Genomic DNA, 21,428 nt, shown 5'->3' on the forward strand with positions numbered 1-21,428 from the left:
CTCTTCACAGCAATGTTTTAATAGCATATTAGTAGTACTACCAGCTAGGTGGTACAAATAATTTAAGTCAAATTCACTTATAAAAGTTGCTAAAAAATTAAAATGTTTTGTTTCAAATGTATTACTAGGTAGGTTATAAGTGAGAAGCCCTACTTTTTCATTTAAATTCAAATTACTGGAAACACTTGCGTTGTTGGACTTGTGAAAGAAATCTATTAAATATGTGTCACTGTCAGTTACATAACTACTCCTCTTTATATCAGAAATGAATTGAGAAACAGAAATAATTTTTAAGGCACTGAGACATTGTGTTGCTGTTGGTGTTGCTCCAGATTTTCGGCGAACTTACGAAAATATATTTTCCATAGCATCCTGGGTAAATCTATGACAAATTATGAAGTCAAAGCCTGTAGTGAATAAAGTTTCTAAGATATCTATTATAGATAAAGATGAAAGTATGAAACCAACATTCAACGGCTTCCAACCATTTCCAATAGTTATATTTTAAAATATTCTTACAGCTAACTCAAGAGCAACAGCAGTCTTCAAAGAAAAGAATCTTATAGCTGCTCCAACATTCATTTTTTGGAAGTTATCAGGAAATATATCATTACGATTCAAGTGGTGTAAACTTCTAAGTTCGTTTCCGGCATTTATTTCTTCAGTCCACAACTTATAAATATAAGAACCTTTGATAATTTGAGTTGGTAGATTATTACTTTCACAGTAAGTTACATGTAAATTAATACCCCCTTTTAATGTAGCACTTTTCAAATTTTTAAGTAAATGACACACATCGGGGGTAATAAAAATGTAATGGCCATTGTGGTAGAACTTGTTTTCCCTAACGCCTTCTTTTTTTTTATTTGTATACCCAATTCTGTCCATAGAGCTCTATTGCAGTTCCCCATATCAGATGACAAAGATGTAACTTGTATACCACAACTTTAAACAAAATCAATGCATTCAAAAATGAACTTTTTAAATGATTCTTTATTTACAGCACCATCAGTTACATGAGCACCTACTATCTGCTTCCATGTGTGTTTTACACCTCTTATTAAAACCACTAACAATTTGTTCCCTTCTTTGGTTGAGTTTCCAAGAGTAACATTCCCAAACATTTCGTGGCGATTTTTATCAAAACGTATCTGGGGATTTATCTCCATTTCATCCATTGACATAACACAAAACCGATCACCTTCCTCCATACAGGAAACTTTATGTTTCAGTGGCTCAAGCAAATCAGTAAATATACCAAAATTTAATTTAAATTGACGTAGCCTCCTTGTCAGCGTAATATATGCAGGAAGAGGATATTTTGTTTCCCTAAGATGCTCATAACCATGGACTCCTAACGCAAACCGCATTTTTAAGCCCATTACAATAGTGTCATTAGCCCACTGCCGAGTGGGTGTACTTAAGGCTGATATTTGATCATCATTAAGGAATTTATGTAACAATTCATTACTCTTCTGAACTTCTTTTTTCAAGCGTTCAATCTCCAGTTGAGTTAATCTTTTTTCTTCTTCAATTTTTGACATTTCCTGAATAAATGTTTTCATATTTTCATTTTCAACTTGAATACGTTTCACTTCGGCTCTTGTTTTTTCAAGTTCTTTTTCCTTGTAAAAAAAAAAAATTAACTATATTTATAGTGAATTTAATACTACAAAACTACCTATTTCAGTTCGTGTTCGACACTCAACCGTGCAACACGTGTGTTTATCGCAATTTACGTTTTATAGCTTTCGATAGCACAACATTCACGTCGCCGACTGGAACGGTAATATGTTTTAATTAATATAACGCCCAACCGTTGAACCGTCGCATATTCACGCAATGAATAGAAACCAAACGGGCAATATGCCCAAAAATTTCACACCAAATCGTTCTAATACCTCTACCTTAAACAAAACCAAAAATAGTACCTTACCTACTACAACTTAAACTTCTTCTTCTAAAACATTATACAAAGCTGCGTTGAATCTATAATCATCTAAATACATAGTCGTGCCAGGCACCAACCACAATACCGGCGGCCCCTCCACACCAACGAGTAATCATGCCTCACGCATCGCAATCAAGACCCCTCTGCCACTCTCCGCTACAACCTCATCGACAACCGAAAATACACACACCACAGACACTATCGCTTCTCGGGCAATTAATAATACATTTACTAATGGCCAGCCGATAATGGACCGATCGACAATATCTCCATCAAATACCACGAACAATATAAACTTCGCAAACGCTGTCGCCACGGAAAAGACACCAAGCCGCGAACAAGCCCTAGTGTTTAATTCAATTGATGGTATACCTCAAAAAGAATATATTTTAGCAATAGGAAAAATCGTCTCTCCTAAAAACATAACTTTTATTTCTAGAATATCTAATAACCGCTTCTGCATATTCTTGTCCAGCAAACAAATACTCGATAATCTAATCCTAACAACACAAACAATCAGTATTAACGAACATACTATACAAATACGTAGATTATTAAAGATTCATCATATCAAATGTATGCCCATCTATTCCCAATCAAGCTATTACAGACGCCCTTAAAAATCTCGACATACACCCCATATCACAAATCAATCACCTTAAAGCTGGCATCAATATAGCAGGCTACGAACATATTATGAGTTTCCTACGACAAGTATTTCTAAAACACGAAGATATACACAAACTTCCAAATTCGTTATTAATCTCGATAAATGAAACACAGTTCAGAATTTTTTTTTTACCGATGATGTATTAACTTGCTTTTTATGCAAAACCACTGGGCACACAACAAACAATTGTAAATTAAATATCGAAGACAAATCGGGAAAAAATCCCCTATCCAACACAAATGATTTAAACAAGTCAGATGTCACGACCGAAGACCAAACAGAATTAATTGAAAACATCCTCCCTCCCTCAAGCCCTTCGCTAGATAATATACAACTCGACCAAACTGCAAACGATTGGAACGAAGTTTTAGAAGAAACTGAAGTTTTCCCTTCAACCCAAAGCCACATTGCGGATCCTTGCAGTGCGTCCTGTACACCTAAGGAAACACATAAAAGACTGAAATCGGACTCATCGTCCTCTAAACCTCCAAACTCCCCAAATATTTTATTATCATCTTCCACCACTAATAATGAAAAAAGAACCAAAAAACCCAAATTACAATCGCGTTCAAATTCTTCAGAGAGCATAGATATAAAGCTGGATGAAGGGCTCAAACCAATCATAGAATTCTTCACGGCCAATGACCCTCTACCAGTCACTTATCTCCAATTCAAATATATCTTATACAATTTCAACAATAAAGCCATGAATATACACACAATTATTGAAAACGCAAATACAAACATACCTTCTCTAATGGACTTTCTTGATCAAATTCGACAGATAACAAAAGATAGATCAATTAAAACACGACTGACAAAGCTTTCAAATTTGCTTTTCCAAACCCAACCCCTCCAATAAAGTGCAATTTAAATTCAAACACCTAATAAAACACACCATAACAAACCAAAATAACTTAAATATGAGCTCATTTATTCAATGGAACATCAATGGCTTCTACAAACGTTCAGTTGACATTAACCGTATTGTCTACAACTTTCAACCCCTAATTCTTTGCTTCCAAGAAACCAACCTCAAGGACACACACACTGCTCACATCAAAAATTACACGGCCTTTTTCAAAAACAGCTCTGTTGCCAACAGGGCAAGCGGAGGTGTCGCTACTTTCATTAATAATTCTCTTGAAAGCGAAAACATCCCCATTATCTCTGATCTTGAAGTAGTTGCTACACTTGTTAAATTCCAAAAACACTTATGTATATGCAATATTTATATTCCTGACAGTAAAAAATTCACAAAACAAAATCTCATAGATATCATACGGCAACTCCCCAAACCCTTCTTACTTTTAGGCGATTTTAACAGCCAAAATATTTCCTGGGGATGCTCCCACACCGACGACCGTGGAAAAGTGGTCGAAGAGTTGCTCGACGACGAGAACCTCTTTCTCCTTAACAATAATGAGCCGACCAGACACAACATTGCCAACGGAACCTTCTCTGCAATCGACCTTTCTATCACAAACTTAAATTCTGCATCACTATTCGAGTGGCAAGTACTAACATCGTATAACAGCAGCGACCACTGGCCAATCGGAATCCAATTCTTGGACCATTCTCCCCCCTCTCAATTAAGTACCCATTGGTCCAGAACCCCAACTGGGAACTCTACTCTGATTTAATTGAGCATGACCTAAGCAACAGTCCAATAGATTTCAATTGTTGTGATAATCAGGTTGAAATTGACTCAATAGTTAAACTTTTCACGGACATCATCATAGAAGCAGCCAATAAATCAATCGGACTAAAAACCAACCCTTCTTCTAGAAAGAAAAATGTTCCTTGGTGGAACAAAGATTGTCATGAGGCCATACTAAATTACAAAAAGAAACTTAACCGCTATAAAAAAACCAAATCATGCCAAGACCATATACTCTTGAAAAATGCAAGAGCCAGATCTCGCTTTATTACCAAGAATAGCAAAACTCTTTCATGGCAAGAGTTCACCTCCTCCATAAATCAAAAAACATCACCAAAAATAATATGGAACAAAATCAACTCCTTAAAAGGAAACAAGTTCAAAACAATTCCTGACATATTATACTACAACCAAGATAAAATTATCTCTACTCCCAATGCCTCTGAATCGTTTGCACGTTTCTTTCAAAACAACAACAGCGACGAAAACTACGACCTCGACTTCATTTCATACAGAAACGCCAACAATAAGGTTCCAGAACTTAGTAAAACAAATGCACACTACAACCTTTGCTTCGATATGTCAGAACTTACCTCAACATTACAATCTTGCACCAGCAAGAGCCCTGGGCCTGACAATATACCATACATTTTCCTCAAAAACCTACCTGTAATAGGAATTCAAACACTTCTTCATATATACAAAACCATATGGACAAAAGGTTTCTTTCCTAATCAATGGCGTAACGCTAATGTAATACCCATTCCTAAACCGGGCAAAACCAAATTTGAAATTGAAAATTACAGACCAATATCGCTGATTAGCACTTTAAGCAAACTTCTTGAAAAAATGATAAATAAATGTTTAATTTGGGTCCTAGAATCAGAAAACCACCTCGCCAAAGAGCAATGTGGCTTTAGACGTAACCACTCGACACTTGATCCTTAATACACACAGACATCTGCTCCTCCTTTAGGAGCAACCAGCACCTTATTACAATAGCCCTTGACATAAAAAAAGCATATTATACTGTATGGAAAAACAGAGTACTATCAATACTTCACAGCTGGGACATCAATGGAAACCTCCTAGAATTTATAAAAAAATTTCTAGCCAATCGTAAGTTTTGTGTAAAAATCAATAACCACCTATCTTCCTCTCATGATATTGTTAATGGACTTCCTCAAGGATCTGCGCTTAGCGTGACTCTTTTCTTAGTCGCCATAAATGACATTTGTAAGAGTCTCCCTAAACCCGTGAAATACATTCTTTTCGCCGACGATTGCAATATTTACTGCAGTGGGTCTCATATCGAAACAACCTCTCTGAAACTGTCACTGAACGCCCTCACCAAATGGTCAACAGAATCTGGTTTCTCGTTTTCTCCCTCTAAAACGCAATGTATCATCTTCAATAAAAGGAGAAAAGACCCTCTACCTCTTATCACTTTCATGAATACCTCTCTGACATTTACCAGCAATATTCGAATTCTGGGTCTCACGTTTGACGACAAACTAAGCTGGCACCCTCACTTGAAAAAACTCAAAGCAGACTGTTTATCAAGAATGAAAATTATAAAAACACTCGGAAACAATACACGGGGATCTGAGACAAAAAGTCTTCTCAGAATCTACAAGTCTCTCATTCTCTCGGTAATCGACTATGGTGCTATAATCTACAATTCCGCAAAAAGTAATGCTCTCAACACCATTAATCCTATACACAATCAAGGTATACGTCTGGCAACTGGTGCTTTTAGGACTAGTCCGGTAGATAGTATCTTGTGTAATGCTGGTGAACTGCCTCTTGAACTTAGACGTCATACTCAGATATACTTAAATTCATTTCAAGAATCAAAAGTATGCCCAATCATATAGCCAGTAAGATACTCCATAATCCTCTCCCCTACAACTCACCCAACAACAGGAAAACAATTTTTGAATATTTCAAAATTATCAGTGAAAATCTCGGCCTTCAAACTCAAACATTGAGCAAAGTACAACGTCCCTCGCCCCCTTGGCTGTGGTCTACGAATATCAACACTCAACTCACCAACTACTGCAAATACTCCACTGACAGCACTATCATCCGCAATCTCTTCTCGTAAATATGTCTCAACAATACTCCAGCAGTACACACATATACACTGATGCATCCAAAAATTCTAATGGAGTGGGCTTTGCAACAATCATAGGTCATGAAAATCATAAATTCTCACTTCCTCCTAGCACCAATATCTACACAGAAGAAACTTATGCCATCTTTGAAGCACTAAAAATCGCCTCCTCCTCAAGTTCAGATTCTTTCACCATCATAGGCGACTCTTTGAGTGCTTTAATATCTATCTCAAATCCATACTCCAAGAATGAACTAGTACAACACATCCAAAAACTGATATCTATCTCTAACAAAACTTTCTTTTTCATGTGGGTCCCCTCTCACGTCGGCATTTCTGGCAATGAAAGAGCAGATAAATTCGCAAATGAAGCCACACTTCCTCATAATGCCTTAAAAATAAACATAACTACATCCTCAGAGTTGCTCGACATTATTAACACCAAAATCTCTGACACATGGCAAACAAAATAGACCAGCGTTTCTCTCTCAAATAAACTGAGAAATATCAAGCCTTCCATAAAAAAATGGACTGTGAATGTAACCTCAAAATAAGGGATGAGGTCATTATAACCCGTGCCAGAATAGGACACACTCATCTCACCCACTCATACCTCATCACCAAGGAACCCGCTCCACTATGTGACGCTTGCAACGTGGACCTGTCGATCGACCACATTGTCATTAGATGTCCAAAATACACCGTAGCTCGGAAAATATTCAAAAATTCATCTTCTCTCCAACTTGCCCTCAGCGAAGAAAACACAGAAGCTATATACAAATTTTTTTATTATATACATTTAAACAATAAGTTGTAAACATTTATAATTTTACATTGTTATAACTTTCTGTAGGCTAATAACCTAAGCTGTTGAAGCCTTTTCATTAATTTAAAAAAAAAAACTACCTATTCTATTAAGATACCTTGATTGAATTGCTTCAAGACACTGATTAATAGATACTTTATACTAAAAAACTTACTTCACACAAGTCTGATGAATTTGAAGGGACCCATTTGTTCCGGCGACAATTTTGAAGCCAAACTTTACGTCTGGAAATATCCCTTGGAAAACGAAATAAACGAATGCCTTTCCTACGGGAATTCGAACAGTTTACTGCCGTACATCCTCCCATCTTATATTTTAATTTATGTTGTGGATTTGAATTTTAACTTACATCATAACTCGTAAGAAATAAATTTCACTCTTTTCATGAATAACACAAATATACATATCAAAAGCATTGACGAATGACGAATATTGACAATTCAATTGAATTCATTATTTTGCGTATACTGATAAGTGATAACTGATGAGTTGTGTCGCAAAATGGCGGGTTAGTATACCTACTTCTATAGTGCCCTATCAGTAGTCGATACTACAACATAATATTATCTTAGTTCTTGGTAACGACTACCTAACGACAGATTCCAGACGTCCAGTGATAATATAATATTATCATACACAACCACGTGAATTATCCGTATACACTATACAGTATAAAGTATTTACATATTTTATTATATTTAGTATTTACTACTGTCTTCTAGTATTTACTACTCAGTTACTAATTTTGAATTTTAATTGTATTGTAAAAGAAAAAAAAAAGAAAACTATACAGCATTATTTTCAAAACAAATTAATCAAAGTCACAAGTAAGTTACATAATATTATAAAGATACGGATTAACCAAGTTGATAGTAGCTGTAAATTTTACCATTTTAAAATGTATTTTTTCCCCATCTTTAGATGATGAAAAAATTGAGGATCTGGATACCAATGATTTGAAGAGAGTAGACATTTCTAACTTAAATCATAATATTGAAATCGAACTGACTACCACTACTGAAGATGGTATTTTAATTTATTTTTGATTTTGAAGTAATGTTTATGTTGCCTGTAAAGTGTAATTGCGAATAAATTTAAAATGTAAGACTATATGTAAATTATTAGTTATTATTGTTATGATTTATGTTTTTAGAAATCAATGTGGAATATTGGAATATGTTATGTGTTTTGTGTTTATGTTTATTGAATAGTAGAGTAAGTTGAGTTGTATTATTAATAAATAAAAATTTGAGGGATATTATGAGTGAAATTGCTTTTAAAAATGTAAATAACTTAATAATATTTCTAATATTATGCATGAAAACTAAAAATGTTAGTTATGTGTTCTGCATGAATAAATGTTACTAAGTTCTAATAAGTATTTAATGATTGTTTTGTAGCCTTTGTTTATGATCTTCATATAATCACATTTTAATATATTTAATGTAATTTTATAATATAGATGTTAAGAAATCAGTTAATAATCAAGCAGCAGAAACTGATATTTCTGAAAAATACCGAGACCCTGGTGTGACTAATATATCTGCATATCAATTACTGTTAGCTAAATATAGTCCATATCAGCCTGAAAATTGTGATTTTGTTAAATGCAATAATAGACGTTTTAGAAAAGAGTGGTATGTTTCTAATAAGTGGTTGGAGTATAGTCCAACAAAAAATGCTGCATTTTGTTTTTATTGTAGAGCTTTTCCACATCAAAATGCTGAAGCAGCTTTTATAACAGCCGGATTTAAAGCATGGCATAAAGCTACAGCAACATTTGCATCCCATAATAACAGTGTAACTCATAAAGAAGCTTCTGCAAAAGTTATTGGATTGCGTTCAAGTTTTGATACGGGAAGTATAGCAACAGCTACCAATACCTATCATAAAACAGTTGTCATTAAAAACAGAAGTTATTTAAAATGTATTATCGAAACTCTTTTATTTTGTGCCCGTCAAGGAATAGCGATCCGTGGTCACGATGAATCAAATAGTTCTAAAAACAAGGGTAATTTTCTTGAGCTTCTTTATCTTCGATCTAAAGATAATGTACTATTGCATGAATATTTTGTTGAAAATAAAAATCATTACCGTTATATAAGTGCTACTTATACCAATGCCATTTTTAATATAATGGCACAACAGGTTTTGCTTAATATAATAAATTCTATTAAGGAAGCTGGTATATTTAGTATACTAGTTGATGAAACTCAGGACCTATCCCGACATGAACAAGTTTCTTTTATCATTCGATTGTTGACGACCCAATTTCCTCCATGATGCCTAGGCGTCATTTAACCCTTTTCACTACGACACTGAACACGTCCATATGGTGACATTAGAAGCAACAAATTGGTTAACCAATCTGGACATTCAAATTTAAATTACTGCAAATAAACTACTGATTTAACTAATAAACCATTATATATATATAAACAAAATAACATTGTTAAATTGTAGTTAAATATGCGATTAGCATCGTAAACAATATGCATATTGGTACAAATGGTACACTATAAAATCCTCGAAAAAGAACTTTAAAATTCAAAATTCCAATTATTCAATTATTGATATTGTAAATTATTTAAACTGGAATACTCACAGATTTCGAAATAAATATAAGTACTTATTATATATTACAGTTGATGGAAAAACATAATAATTCGTTCGAAGCTTGATATGGGGTGACGGTGTTTGAATACATGTGTATTGTGTTTAAAAGCCTTTAGACCTTGGGGAAAATTAACTTCACTAGGCGCTTTGTCCGGTTAATCTGATGAGTTGAAAATATGAATAAGTATTTGGTAAACAAGTCTTATCTGCCCTAACTGCTTATCACGCTCTTAAAATTTAATTTATTTTACTGTATTATACATTTATACCCCAACGTACCATCTATCTATGTACAAAGATGATTTTGTATAATATAACACTACAATACAAATGTGTATTTTCTGTTTCTATTTCAATTTACGATTTTGAATGTGATAGAAACTCAATGCGTATAATATGATGCACATCCGGAACATGGCTTATAATAAAAGGTCTATATATTCCTTTGTCTGAAAAATAGATAAATCAATAAGGATAAATGTCATACGAACGACAACGGAAGTCTTATGTACCCTATACCCATTGTATACACATATGTGCAAATGGTACGTATTATATTATTTTGTGTGTTTGAAAATCGAAGACCACAGTAGTTGAGTAAGAGGTATTTTAGACCTTTATAAACATATTATAATGGGACATTGCCACATGGGTATTATTTTTGTCGTCACGTCTGCAGTTTGCAGTGGCATCTTGAGGACGGTACTATTGTTAACATTCTGCATTCAGTATAGTTAACAATGAATATTACCTGTATGAAAAATATCCATAATGGATTTAATATATTTATATATATAATTTTATTTAGCTTGCGTCATTTTTCATTTTTTCAATTGACACATTATTACTTTTATTACACACCCATAAAGACGCGACGATAGGTAGATATTAACTTTCAATATTTATAGAATATATGGCCTTTATTAAACTGGCACCGTTTTTGTCACAATGGTTTGACGTTAATGTTATATATTATGTAAGTCACCAGAATGGAATTCATATACAGAAACGATCGTATCATATAAACGATATAACCCAGAGGTGCAAATTTAGGGGTGCAGGGGGGGGGCAACTGCCCCCCTTCATTTGGTAGGTAGGTGGTCAATTGATTGATACTCGATGGTCAATTTTCAGACATTACAATAAGCATGCATCAATACACTTATACTACGTAATTTACAATGTTCTGCGTGACTGTGTTAGGTAGGTACAACGTTGAACCTATTGGTTATTATAATGAAAACATTAATATTAAAACTTAAATATTATATTATACTGTGATAAAATCAATTGGCGACTTGAAGTACGTAACAACGTAACAGAATAAAACGTAAACAAGTATTGTGCTACCTATATGAAACCCAAGTAGCAAATACATGTTTTAAAAATGTATTTAAAACATTACAACATTGCTGTTGTAACGAGTTGCAAAAACAATGTTTTTAAAGTATTTTTAAAATATCAGTTTTTAAATATTTTTGTAGTAATATTTTTTTAACAACAATTAAATATTTTTCATTACATATTTTATTAACCATGTTTAATATGTATTTTTTGAAAAATATTTTTTTAATCTACGTTTTAAAAACGTATTTATAAAATATTATTATAATGTTTATTTACATAACAAAAACATGATATTATATTATATAATATATTATATTTATCTATTATCGCATGAGTAATAATTATAAATTTATAAATTATATTAATTGCGATAAATAATTTTTTATAATAATATAATTAATGTTGCGTTATAATATATAATAACCTATTATTATAATAAGGTATATTTTAAAATATATAAATTATATAATTGGTATACGGTATATTCGCGACTCATCGCTATATAGAATATATAATCATAGTATATCGGATGGCTAATGAATGTAAATAAACGCGAGCAATATATTGCGGCGTTTAAAAAACGTCCGTGTGTAATACAAAACCAGAAATGCACGAGAATTGCATTAAGAAAATATTGTTTAATTATAGCTAAAAATCGTAACCGAACATGCGTCTCATTTAGTCATTTATATGTGTGAAGTGAATACACCCATATAAAACTGTATACGTTTAATTTTGAACGATTAATCACGACGTTTTAAAAATGCAGACGCACGCGTCGAATCGCCTATAATAGTGTGTAGTCCCCTATGGATCAGATTTAATGTGAATTATTTTGGTAAAAATAAATTTTCCCAGACGACCCGCGACCCACAGATACATGAGTATAAATTATATTTTATAGTCGCCAAATTAGTTATTGATTGACTTCACTGTCTCATAATAATTTTTGCTGGTGGCTGGTGCTGTTTGATAATTGAATTGAATTTTTCTTCTGGCTATTTGTGATTACTGATTAGTGATTACATTATTACGGTATTTGATTTAATGTTTAGTCTAAAAATACATTTGGTTTTTATATTTTTCCCGCAATGTACAATATAAGACGGAGCTGCTTTTACAACTATATTAGTATAATAGATACTAATATATATATATTATACATATTATATAATGCACATTATCGTTTAATAAAATATATTCTTGGATATTTTCAACTAAAATTATTATCGTGGTTCAGTTATCAGACATATTAGTTATCGTTCCTATATAATCCGTAGTACGCATGCGTTCTGTACCAACAACGCTGGTCGTCGCATCGCCCGTTTTCTACCGTTTATTACTGAAAACGTGTATTGTAAATTTGTAAATTCAAAATTGTAATCGGTAATCACTATTGTTCATCATATTACATACTTTATCGACGCAGATTTATGAGCCGCCTAATGCGCCTTTGTTGATTGTATATTTATAATATTTATATAAAAATTCATCGACCATCAACGTTAACCAGTGTGACTGTGACTGTTGTGACTTTTAGTGATTCGTGTCGATAACTTGTCTCTTGCGGATATTATTTAATTTTTTGTTTTTGCCATTTAATTTATTTTTTCTACATATAAACACGCCGTGCGTTATTTTTCTCATCACTTCGTCGCCACGCTATTATATACCGAACAGGTAAGTACTAAGTACATTGTACATATATGATATACCTCGTGATATACCTATATATACTCTTATTATAGTCCTATATATTATATTATTATTATGTGTATACTTTATAATTTTTACTCCATATAATTATAGAGAGTACTACTCTTTATAATTATTATATATTATTATCTAAGATTAAAATTTATATATTGTCATAAAAGTTGGTGCATATTAGATTACTTGTTCCATATTTATTTCTATTATATTTAAATATTTTATACAATTTTGGTACATATATAACCAATTCTGGTCTCTATATTAGTTTTTAGTTTGGCAAGTAGTCTTCTATTCTATTTCTTTACTATTATTAGCTAACTGTGACTTTTTAGCTAATGTACCTACCTAGTTGCAAATACTGAAATAGGTAGGTACCTAGAAGTTTATTATTTTAATAGTAGGTAGTTATTTTTCAATATTTTCATTTAGTTTCACTTTTTAATAATGACTTGGATCAAAATATACCTGCATATATTTTTTTGCATAGTAGATAGATAAGGTAAAATGTAGATACTATTAGATTTGATGTAAACACATGATTTACCATTTCAATAATTACTAATTAGTAATTATGTAGACCCAAATATATTATTATTCTACATTATTTTAGAAAATGAATAGAAAACGTCATTATTTTCATCAATTATCCGAGAGATCTAAGCGAAGGCACATCAATGTTGATTCAACTTCTCATCATGATCCAGATAATAGTTCTTCGACTGTTCCAGTTTATAAATCATCATCAGATATTGGTCATTCTAATTATATTGATGAATCAACTGATACAGATAATGATAATACAAATAATAATAGTATTTTAACTGAATCTGATGAAACTGAAAATTTTATTTTTAATTCAACTTCAAGTAATGATGATACGTCCGAAGAAAACAATTTACTTAACAATTTGAATGCACCTCTAATTTTGAATACTGACATTTCTAATACTAAAGAATCTCCTACGGATGTACAGAATTTTCTTCGGTCTTGGGCAATTAAACACAATGTAACTGCAACTGCAGTTACTGATCTGTTAACTGGATTGAAAAAAAATGTTAAATGTTTAAACAATAAACTACCCACCGACGCGAGAACATTATTAAAAACAAATATGTTTTTATTAAAAAAGGTTGTGGAACCTGGAAACTATATTCATTTTGGCTTAGAAAACAATTTGAAAATGTTGATAAATAATTATTCATTTAATGATATTTATGAACTAAATTTATTAGTAAATGTTGATGGTTTACCATTGTTCAAAAGTTCATCTGGTCAAGTGATTCCAATTTTAGTTACAATAATCAATATACCTCATTTAAAAAAAATTGTTTTGCCAGTTGGATTGTATTATGGATTAGAAAAACCAAGTGATATGAATATTTTTTTAGATTCATTTATTTCAGAAATAGTAGAATTATCGCAGCACGGTATAACAAACAGTAATGGTATATTATTTTCTATAAAAATTGTTGGTTTTGTTTGTGATGCACCAGCTAAAAAAGATTTACTAGGTATAAAGGGGCACGGAGGATATTTTTCATGTACCAAATGCACTGTTCGTGGTTCTACAGTCAGCCGTAAAAGGGTATTTACAGAATTAAATTGTACAGCCAGAACTCATGAAGATTTTATTAACTGGGCTGATTCTAATTATCGTCTTCGCGATACTGCTTTAGTTAGAATTCCTGAGATTCATTTTGTAAATTCATTTATATTAGATCCAATGCATTTAATATATTTGGGAGTTATGCGAACTATGCTAACAACGTGGTACCAGGGGACTCTTCCATATAAATTATCACAGCAGTTAATTAAAAAAATATCAGATTTTATGGAAATCCAAAATCTTCCAGAAGAATTTATAAGAAAACCAAGAGCTTTAAAGTATCTTCTTCGTTGGAAAGCTACTGAATTTCGTTCATTTTTATTATATACTGGACCAGTTGCCACAAGAGGAGTTTTAGACAGAGACAAATATAATAATTTCATGACATTAAATGTAGCAATTTCCATTTTACTTAACCCAAATAGTTGTGGTGATTTAGATTTGCGAAACTATGCTAGGCAATTACTAATGCATTTTGTTCAATCATTTATTAAAATATATGATGAAAGTTTTATTACACATAACTTTCATGGATTGATCCATTTGGTTGATGATGCTGATTATTTTTCATCGAAAATAAATGAATTTACATTGGATAAGATCTCAGCATTTCCATTTGAGAATTACTTACAAAAAATTAAGTCGATGGTTAGAGGTAGAAATAAGCCCCTAGAGCAAATTGGAAACCGAATGGCAGAACTGTTTTGTGATATTAGTTCGTCATTTCCATCCTTGAGAACTCTGAATCAACAGTTTCCTTTATTATCTCATATTCATTATAATAATGGTGCATTATCTCTTAAATGTGTGGGTCTCCAGTACAAGGAAATACATTTTCCTAATTTTAGCTTAAAAATTGAATCCCCAAATAACTGCTGTGGTCTAGAATGTGGAGACATAGTCATGGTAGAAAATATATGTCATTCTATTGATTTAAACTGTACTGTAATTATTGGTAGAAAATTTTTAATCAAACGAAACTTTTTTGAAATTCCTTGTAGTAGCTCATTAATAGGTGTTTATGAAGTTGAAAAATTATCAGAGCCTGAATTGTGGCCCATTTCATTTATTTGTAAAAAATATGTGTATTTCAAGCATAAACATAATATTTATGTTGTTTTCCCCCTATTGCACACAGCATAATAATACAACAAGCTAATTTTTAATTTTATTAATTTCCAAACAAATTATAATTTTGTACATTATTGTATATAAATCATTATTAGCATCATATTCAACTATATAAATACACCTGTCAATATGGTATAACATTATTTATAATTTTTTCCTATATTTTATCCATTATTTTCCTTCTATCTTAATTATATATCACAATTTATATGAAAAATTTTAATTATTTATGCAGGTGCTTATTAATTTATTTTAATGATTATTAAAACAGCATACCATGATTTATGTTAGATATAATTGATTAAGTTTTTTATTTTAGAATGTGGACACTCATACATTTATATGAACCTCCAGATGCAAAAACCCCGGATTTAATTCCAAATGCATGGATAATCGATAATGATACATGTTGGTACCCTATGTCATTTCGATTATCTAAAATAAAATCACTTGCTAGAGAAAAAGCAAAACCAAATACAAATGATTGGGAAAAATTTTAAATTGAAATAGTTGAGAGCAACATAGGTATCTAATTTACTATATTTATTTATTGTAAATTTATTACATTATTGTTTAAACTTATTATTTATTAATTTACAGATAATTACGATTATGGTATAAAACTTATGTATAAATTGTTGAAAAACAAAAGCAAAAAAAATTTACACTGATGCTGAATTGAAAGGACGTGGAATGAGAAAAAAATTAAAATATGAAGATCATAATACTAAAAATTTATTTTCTAATTTAACATCTGACTCTGATAATTCTGATGAAGCTTTCCATATCAGTATCAAACAGAAGTCATCATCAACAACCCAGTTAGACTATCAGAATTTTCCAAAAGAAAAAAAAGGTATTAATATGATTACAGTAGTTCAGTAGTGAGTTATTATTATTATTTCTAGGTATAGTTTATGTTTAAATGATACATTTTTGTTTTTCTTTGAAAATCATAATTTTGATGAATGCGCTGTACTAAAAGAAAAAACAAGCACTCCCCGCCAAAGCAATAAGTTAGGTATGTATAATTAATAATATGGCATTGAGTATATTTTATATTTCTTAATCACATCATTATAAGAACTGGTTTCTGTGTTGAGAATTATAGCCATTAATTTTGAAACTACATAATACTTACATACTTATCAGTATATAGTACCAATAAGTGATAATTTTTGAAAAATTATTAAACTTGAATTTTCACAAGTAGCATATATTATATTTTGAATTTATTTTATATATAGACTGGGCCCAAGGACACAAATAATTTATGTGTACATATTTATAGACATAGTATAAATAAATAACTATCATCTTTATACATCAATATCTAAATAATACATTTTAATCCAAATATAAAATTGTATTATAATTATAGTAATATATTTATGCTGAATTTATTTTTGTTTTGTTTAATATAGAGACGAAAAAAGAAACATAAAATCTACTGAAAATATGCCAGCCACAGGACTACTACAATCATCATCATTTGATGAAGATGATACTATATAATTCATTATTCATATAATATTATAATATACTATTAATTATCATTATATATTTAGTATTATAATATTATTATATTTTATAGCCTGGGCTATATCAAATATATTATGAATGTTATTTTAAAAATAATAACAGTTGTTGATTTTGTTTATTTTCCTGAATAAAAAAAAAATATTGCAAAATAAATAATTATATATTTTATGTAATTTTTATGATTTAGCATGTGGATGTCAATTTTATTGTTTCCGTCAAAGCTATTTTTACCTATATTATTGAGATGGAGTTTAAGAACCTTTAGTCTGTCTATATATAGTTTATATATAGATCTGATAATTTATACACATCATCTTATATTATAGATGATATTTGGGTGTTTTATAAAAAAAAAAAACATTTTAAAAATACCTTAAAAACAATAAAAAAAAGATATTTTAAGTATATGAAATAAATTTTTAAGAATGGTTTTAAAAATATTTTTTATCATTGAAAACAAAATGTATTTACAACCTATTTAAAATGTTAATTAAACATTTTCAAAGTAATGTAAAAGCGGCCATTAAGATATTTAAAAAACATTTTTAATAATATTATTATATATTTTTCATACATTTTTTAAAACGTTTCAAAAACATTTCTTTGCTACTTGGGAAATATCTAAATATATGTTTAAATAAAGATTTTAGATATCAACATTTTGTATACAAATATTTTATACTTTTTTAATAATCAAATGAAAATATAAAAATAAATTTGAAAAATGAGGTATTAGTTTTATTTATTATTATGCCTTTTTTGAAAATGCATTTTAGTCAAGTTAATGGTTATTCTTTTAAAATAATATTTGGTGAATACTGTTATCTCACATTGTAATTATATTATATTATATTTTTATTTGATATATTTTAATATTATTATTTATATGTAAGTGACTACAGTGAAAATTTTTTTTTTAATAGGTGGGTATTGAATACTTTTGTTTTGCCCCCCCCCCATAATTTTAATTAGGTTGCGCCTCTGATATAACCTAACCTAACCCGGTAATCGGTTAAAATATCCAAATTTTTCCGTTTTTACGTAAATTGGTAGAGTATTAGTCAAATAGTCAAATAATATAAAATAAAATGATAAACATTTTGTTTTTATGAATACCGGAATAATTTGCTAAAACAATGACACAAAACAAAAACAAAAAATGTTTTTTAAAAAAAATGTGCGTGTATGTATACTACGCGTCGATCCATGATCTGAGATTGGCGATCTTTGTTAATATTATAAATATTGTTATTTATATACAAATATAATACATATAGACATATATCAACAACAATTAAAAACTCAACGCAGGGGTTTGACTAATGTGTTTGCAGTAATGCAGTATAATTTGTGATGCTATTACAACTAACGTAATTTACATATTATATAATTTATTAATTATATTTATGTATTAAGTATTTATTTATCGTAGTTATAAGTTATAATATTGTAAGGCACTAGAATTTTTAGTGGATGAATATCGTTTATATATATTGACAATACTTTTTTTACATCTATATTTTTATCTGTGTTGCAGAAATTATCTAAACCGTTAGCAATTAAAAAAATTATTTTTTTTATTGAATATTGACGGTAATGCCGCTGTTGAGAGGCGGTAACTTCGACGTGTTCACAATATTTCTGGTTTTCGCTCTTCACTTCCCAGATACAAAAAAAGGATTTTTTTTATCATTATTTTTAGTATGATATAATTCGATAGATATTTTTTTTTTTTCATCATATTCATTGAAAATATGTTTTAGGAATTATTATTAAATGACGGTTGGCCTCAAGTTTTACATTGATAAAATATTACCAAATTATTAATTATGAAATAATACAATAATTGTATTACCATTAAAATATTTATGAAAAATAACAATAAATCAATACATTTTAATTGTAGTTAAAACGTGAAATTTCAAATAATAATAAAACAATACTATTGTATTATTGATTTAATATTATTTCCATTTTTTTATATATATAGTTTTTTTAATTGAGCTCTAGCCCAGCAACTTTGGCCATTAGCTGTTTTTTGTTTGTAGGTTTTTTGTAGCGCTGGGGGGGGGGAGGAATAGTTGGTAGAAACTCGTTTGTATGTGTGGCAAGGATTTTTTACAAACAAGAGTGTTTCCACAGTTAACTGTACGACAATCAAGCCACAAAAATTAATATATTAATATAAAATGTATACTTTCTTTTTGTGGTATCATTCAAGAATAATACATCTATTATAATAGAAATAATAGATAATTTTTTATTACCTAAAAAATATATGTATTGTATATCCTCAGTAGTCCAAGAATAATTTGGTTAAAGCTCCTTAAGCGGCCCATACACGATACAATTAATCGCACGACAGATTGTACAACAGTTGTATGTACTAGTTGTACCAATTTGCAGTACGCGATATCCGACACACATTAATACGACTTATCGTACTACAAGTTGTTCAACTCATCGTATATATTGGTAGGAGTGTCATAAATCATAATACTCATAATCATAACTAAAAACAAATATAAATATAAAAACACGTGTATAACATTATATTTAATAAATTAAACAATTTAATAGTGTATTCAATATTTATTTTCAATTTATTTGATATGGCTCCCATGTCGAATAAAACCAAAGCTAGTATTGTGGTTGCGTTGTTGTTGAATAGTGACGAAAAGAAGACAAAACGTAAAAGGAAATGGTGTAAAAATTGGTTACTAGAAAGAAATAGATATTCGCATGTTAATTTACTTCACGAATTGAGTACTAACGAACCTAGAGACTTTCAAATTTTTTTAAGAATGGATGAAACTACTTTTCAATCTTTGTTAGAAATGATACGACCAAAGATTACTAAGCAAGATACAAATATGAGGCCTTCAGTAACAGCTGAAGAAAGACTAATTGTGACTTTAAGGTAATTTATTTAGTATAAAATTATAGTTTTAATTTTGCTTCCTATATCACTTTATTTAACACCCTGTTTAAAGGTACTTAGCAACAGGCAATTCTTATGAAGATCTAAAATTTACAAGTGCTATATCACCTCAGTTAATTGGTAAAATTGTCCCAGAAACATGCATGGCAATCTACGAAGCATTAAAAAATGATTATTTGAAGGTTAGTAATGCTTTATAATTGTGCCATATGTAGGGGGGGTGTGACAAATAGAGCTAACTACAATAAAATAGTTACCTACATAAATATTTTTAGTTTTTACTGTAGACTCTGAGAAGAACAAGGGATGCATTGGCTTTAAGATGATTTTACATATTTTGTTTGTTTAATTTAAATGACTTTAACACATTTAACATTTTAAACAAAGAGTATATTAACAAAACAAAACAAAATAAAATTAACAACTTTTAATATCAACCATCAGTAGGATTGATCAATAACAACTAAAAAATTCATACTTTGAACAAAGAGTAGGTATATTAACAAAACAAAATAAAATTAACAACTTTTAATATCAACCATCAGTAGGATTGATCAATAACAACTAAAAAATTCATACTTTGAACAAAGAGTAGGTATATTAACAAAACAAAATAAAATTCATACTGTGTTTAAATAAAAACAAACTAGTTTTTAGAAATATATATTTCTATGCATTGACTTTGAAAAAGAAACTATATATTATTATGCTTAACTGTCTGATGTAGTTGTATTTCTTAAACATGCTTCATAATGATAAATTCTTCAAGTTCACTATGTGATTTTTTTGGATTAAAACTTGGTACTTCTAATTTATCTTGGTTGTTTGAGCTGTTGACTAGATTTTGTGAGTAAAAATTATAAGGTTCATTTGTAGTAGTAATCCTGTACTCATTTTGTTTTGACATCGTTTCTAAGTTAGTGAACTGTGGTTGTGTAGTATTAGGATGATATCCACTGGAAGTGTACTGATAATTGTGTTTAGCAGTTAGAGGGTTTGAACAATTTACTAAAGCATCTTCCTTTAATTGACCCATTCTACCGTAATACATAATGTCAGATACCAATTTTTCAGCAATCAGTCTTTGATGTTCATTCATCCCTTTTAACTGGAATGCTATTCTTTTCCCTACTACTGCATACTCATCCTCTTCGGGTTCTGGAGTGGTAAGCTGCGAGTGAGCTAAGTCAATCAATTCATTTTTTTTAGCTTCCATAGAACTTAATTTTGGACTACCGTGTGGACTTTGAGATATTTGTTTTCTTTTTTTATGTCTAGCAACATAAGCTGATGTTGAACTACTAGAATT

General features: G+C 30.2%; 1 protein-coding gene and 2 pseudogenes across 1 annotated transcript; 2 read left to right on the forward strand and 1 right to left on the reverse strand.

Moving 5' to 3' along the window:
- Nucleotides 1–504: 504 nt before the first annotated feature.
- On the reverse strand, nucleotides 505–1,184 carry LOC149062189 (uncharacterized; annotated as a pseudogene).
- Nucleotides 1,185–6,130: 4,946 nt separating this feature from the next.
- Nucleotides 6,131–7,214, forward strand: LOC107168831 (uncharacterized; annotated as a pseudogene).
- A 510-nt stretch (nucleotides 7,215–7,724) lies between these two features.
- LOC107168832 (uncharacterized) lies at nucleotides 7,725–15,648 on the forward strand. The gene is made up of 4 exons (XM_089215254.1): nucleotides 7,725–7,731; nucleotides 8,145–8,249; nucleotides 8,686–9,461; nucleotides 13,552–15,648. Exons 1-4 carry the CDS (start codon nucleotides 7,725–7,727, stop codon nucleotides 15,646–15,648), a joined length of 2,985 nt encoding a protein of 994 aa, XP_089071380.1.
- Nucleotides 15,649–21,428: the final 5,780 nt, after the last annotated feature.

The sequence above is a fragment of the Diuraphis noxia genome, unplaced genomic scaffold (assembly GCF_037042655.1).
Source record: "Diuraphis noxia isolate RWA-SAM2 unplaced genomic scaffold, SU_Dnox_SAM2 contig0001, whole genome shotgun sequence".
In the NCBI taxonomy this organism is placed as follows: domain Eukaryota; kingdom Metazoa; phylum Arthropoda; class Insecta; order Hemiptera; family Aphididae; genus Diuraphis; species Diuraphis noxia.

What these genes read in the sequence shown, in the direction of transcription:
- LOC107168832 (XM_089215254.1), top strand. An exon ending in GACTACCACTACTGAAGATG is followed by an intron (nt 8,250 to 8,685) that starts GTATTTTAATTT and finishes TTTATAATATAG; the next exon opens with ATGTTAAGAAATCAGTTAAT. An exon ending in ACCTATCCCGACATGAACAA is followed by an intron (nt 9,462 to 13,551) that starts GTTTCTTTTATC and finishes CAATTATCCGAG; the next exon opens with AGATCTAAGCGAAGGCACAT.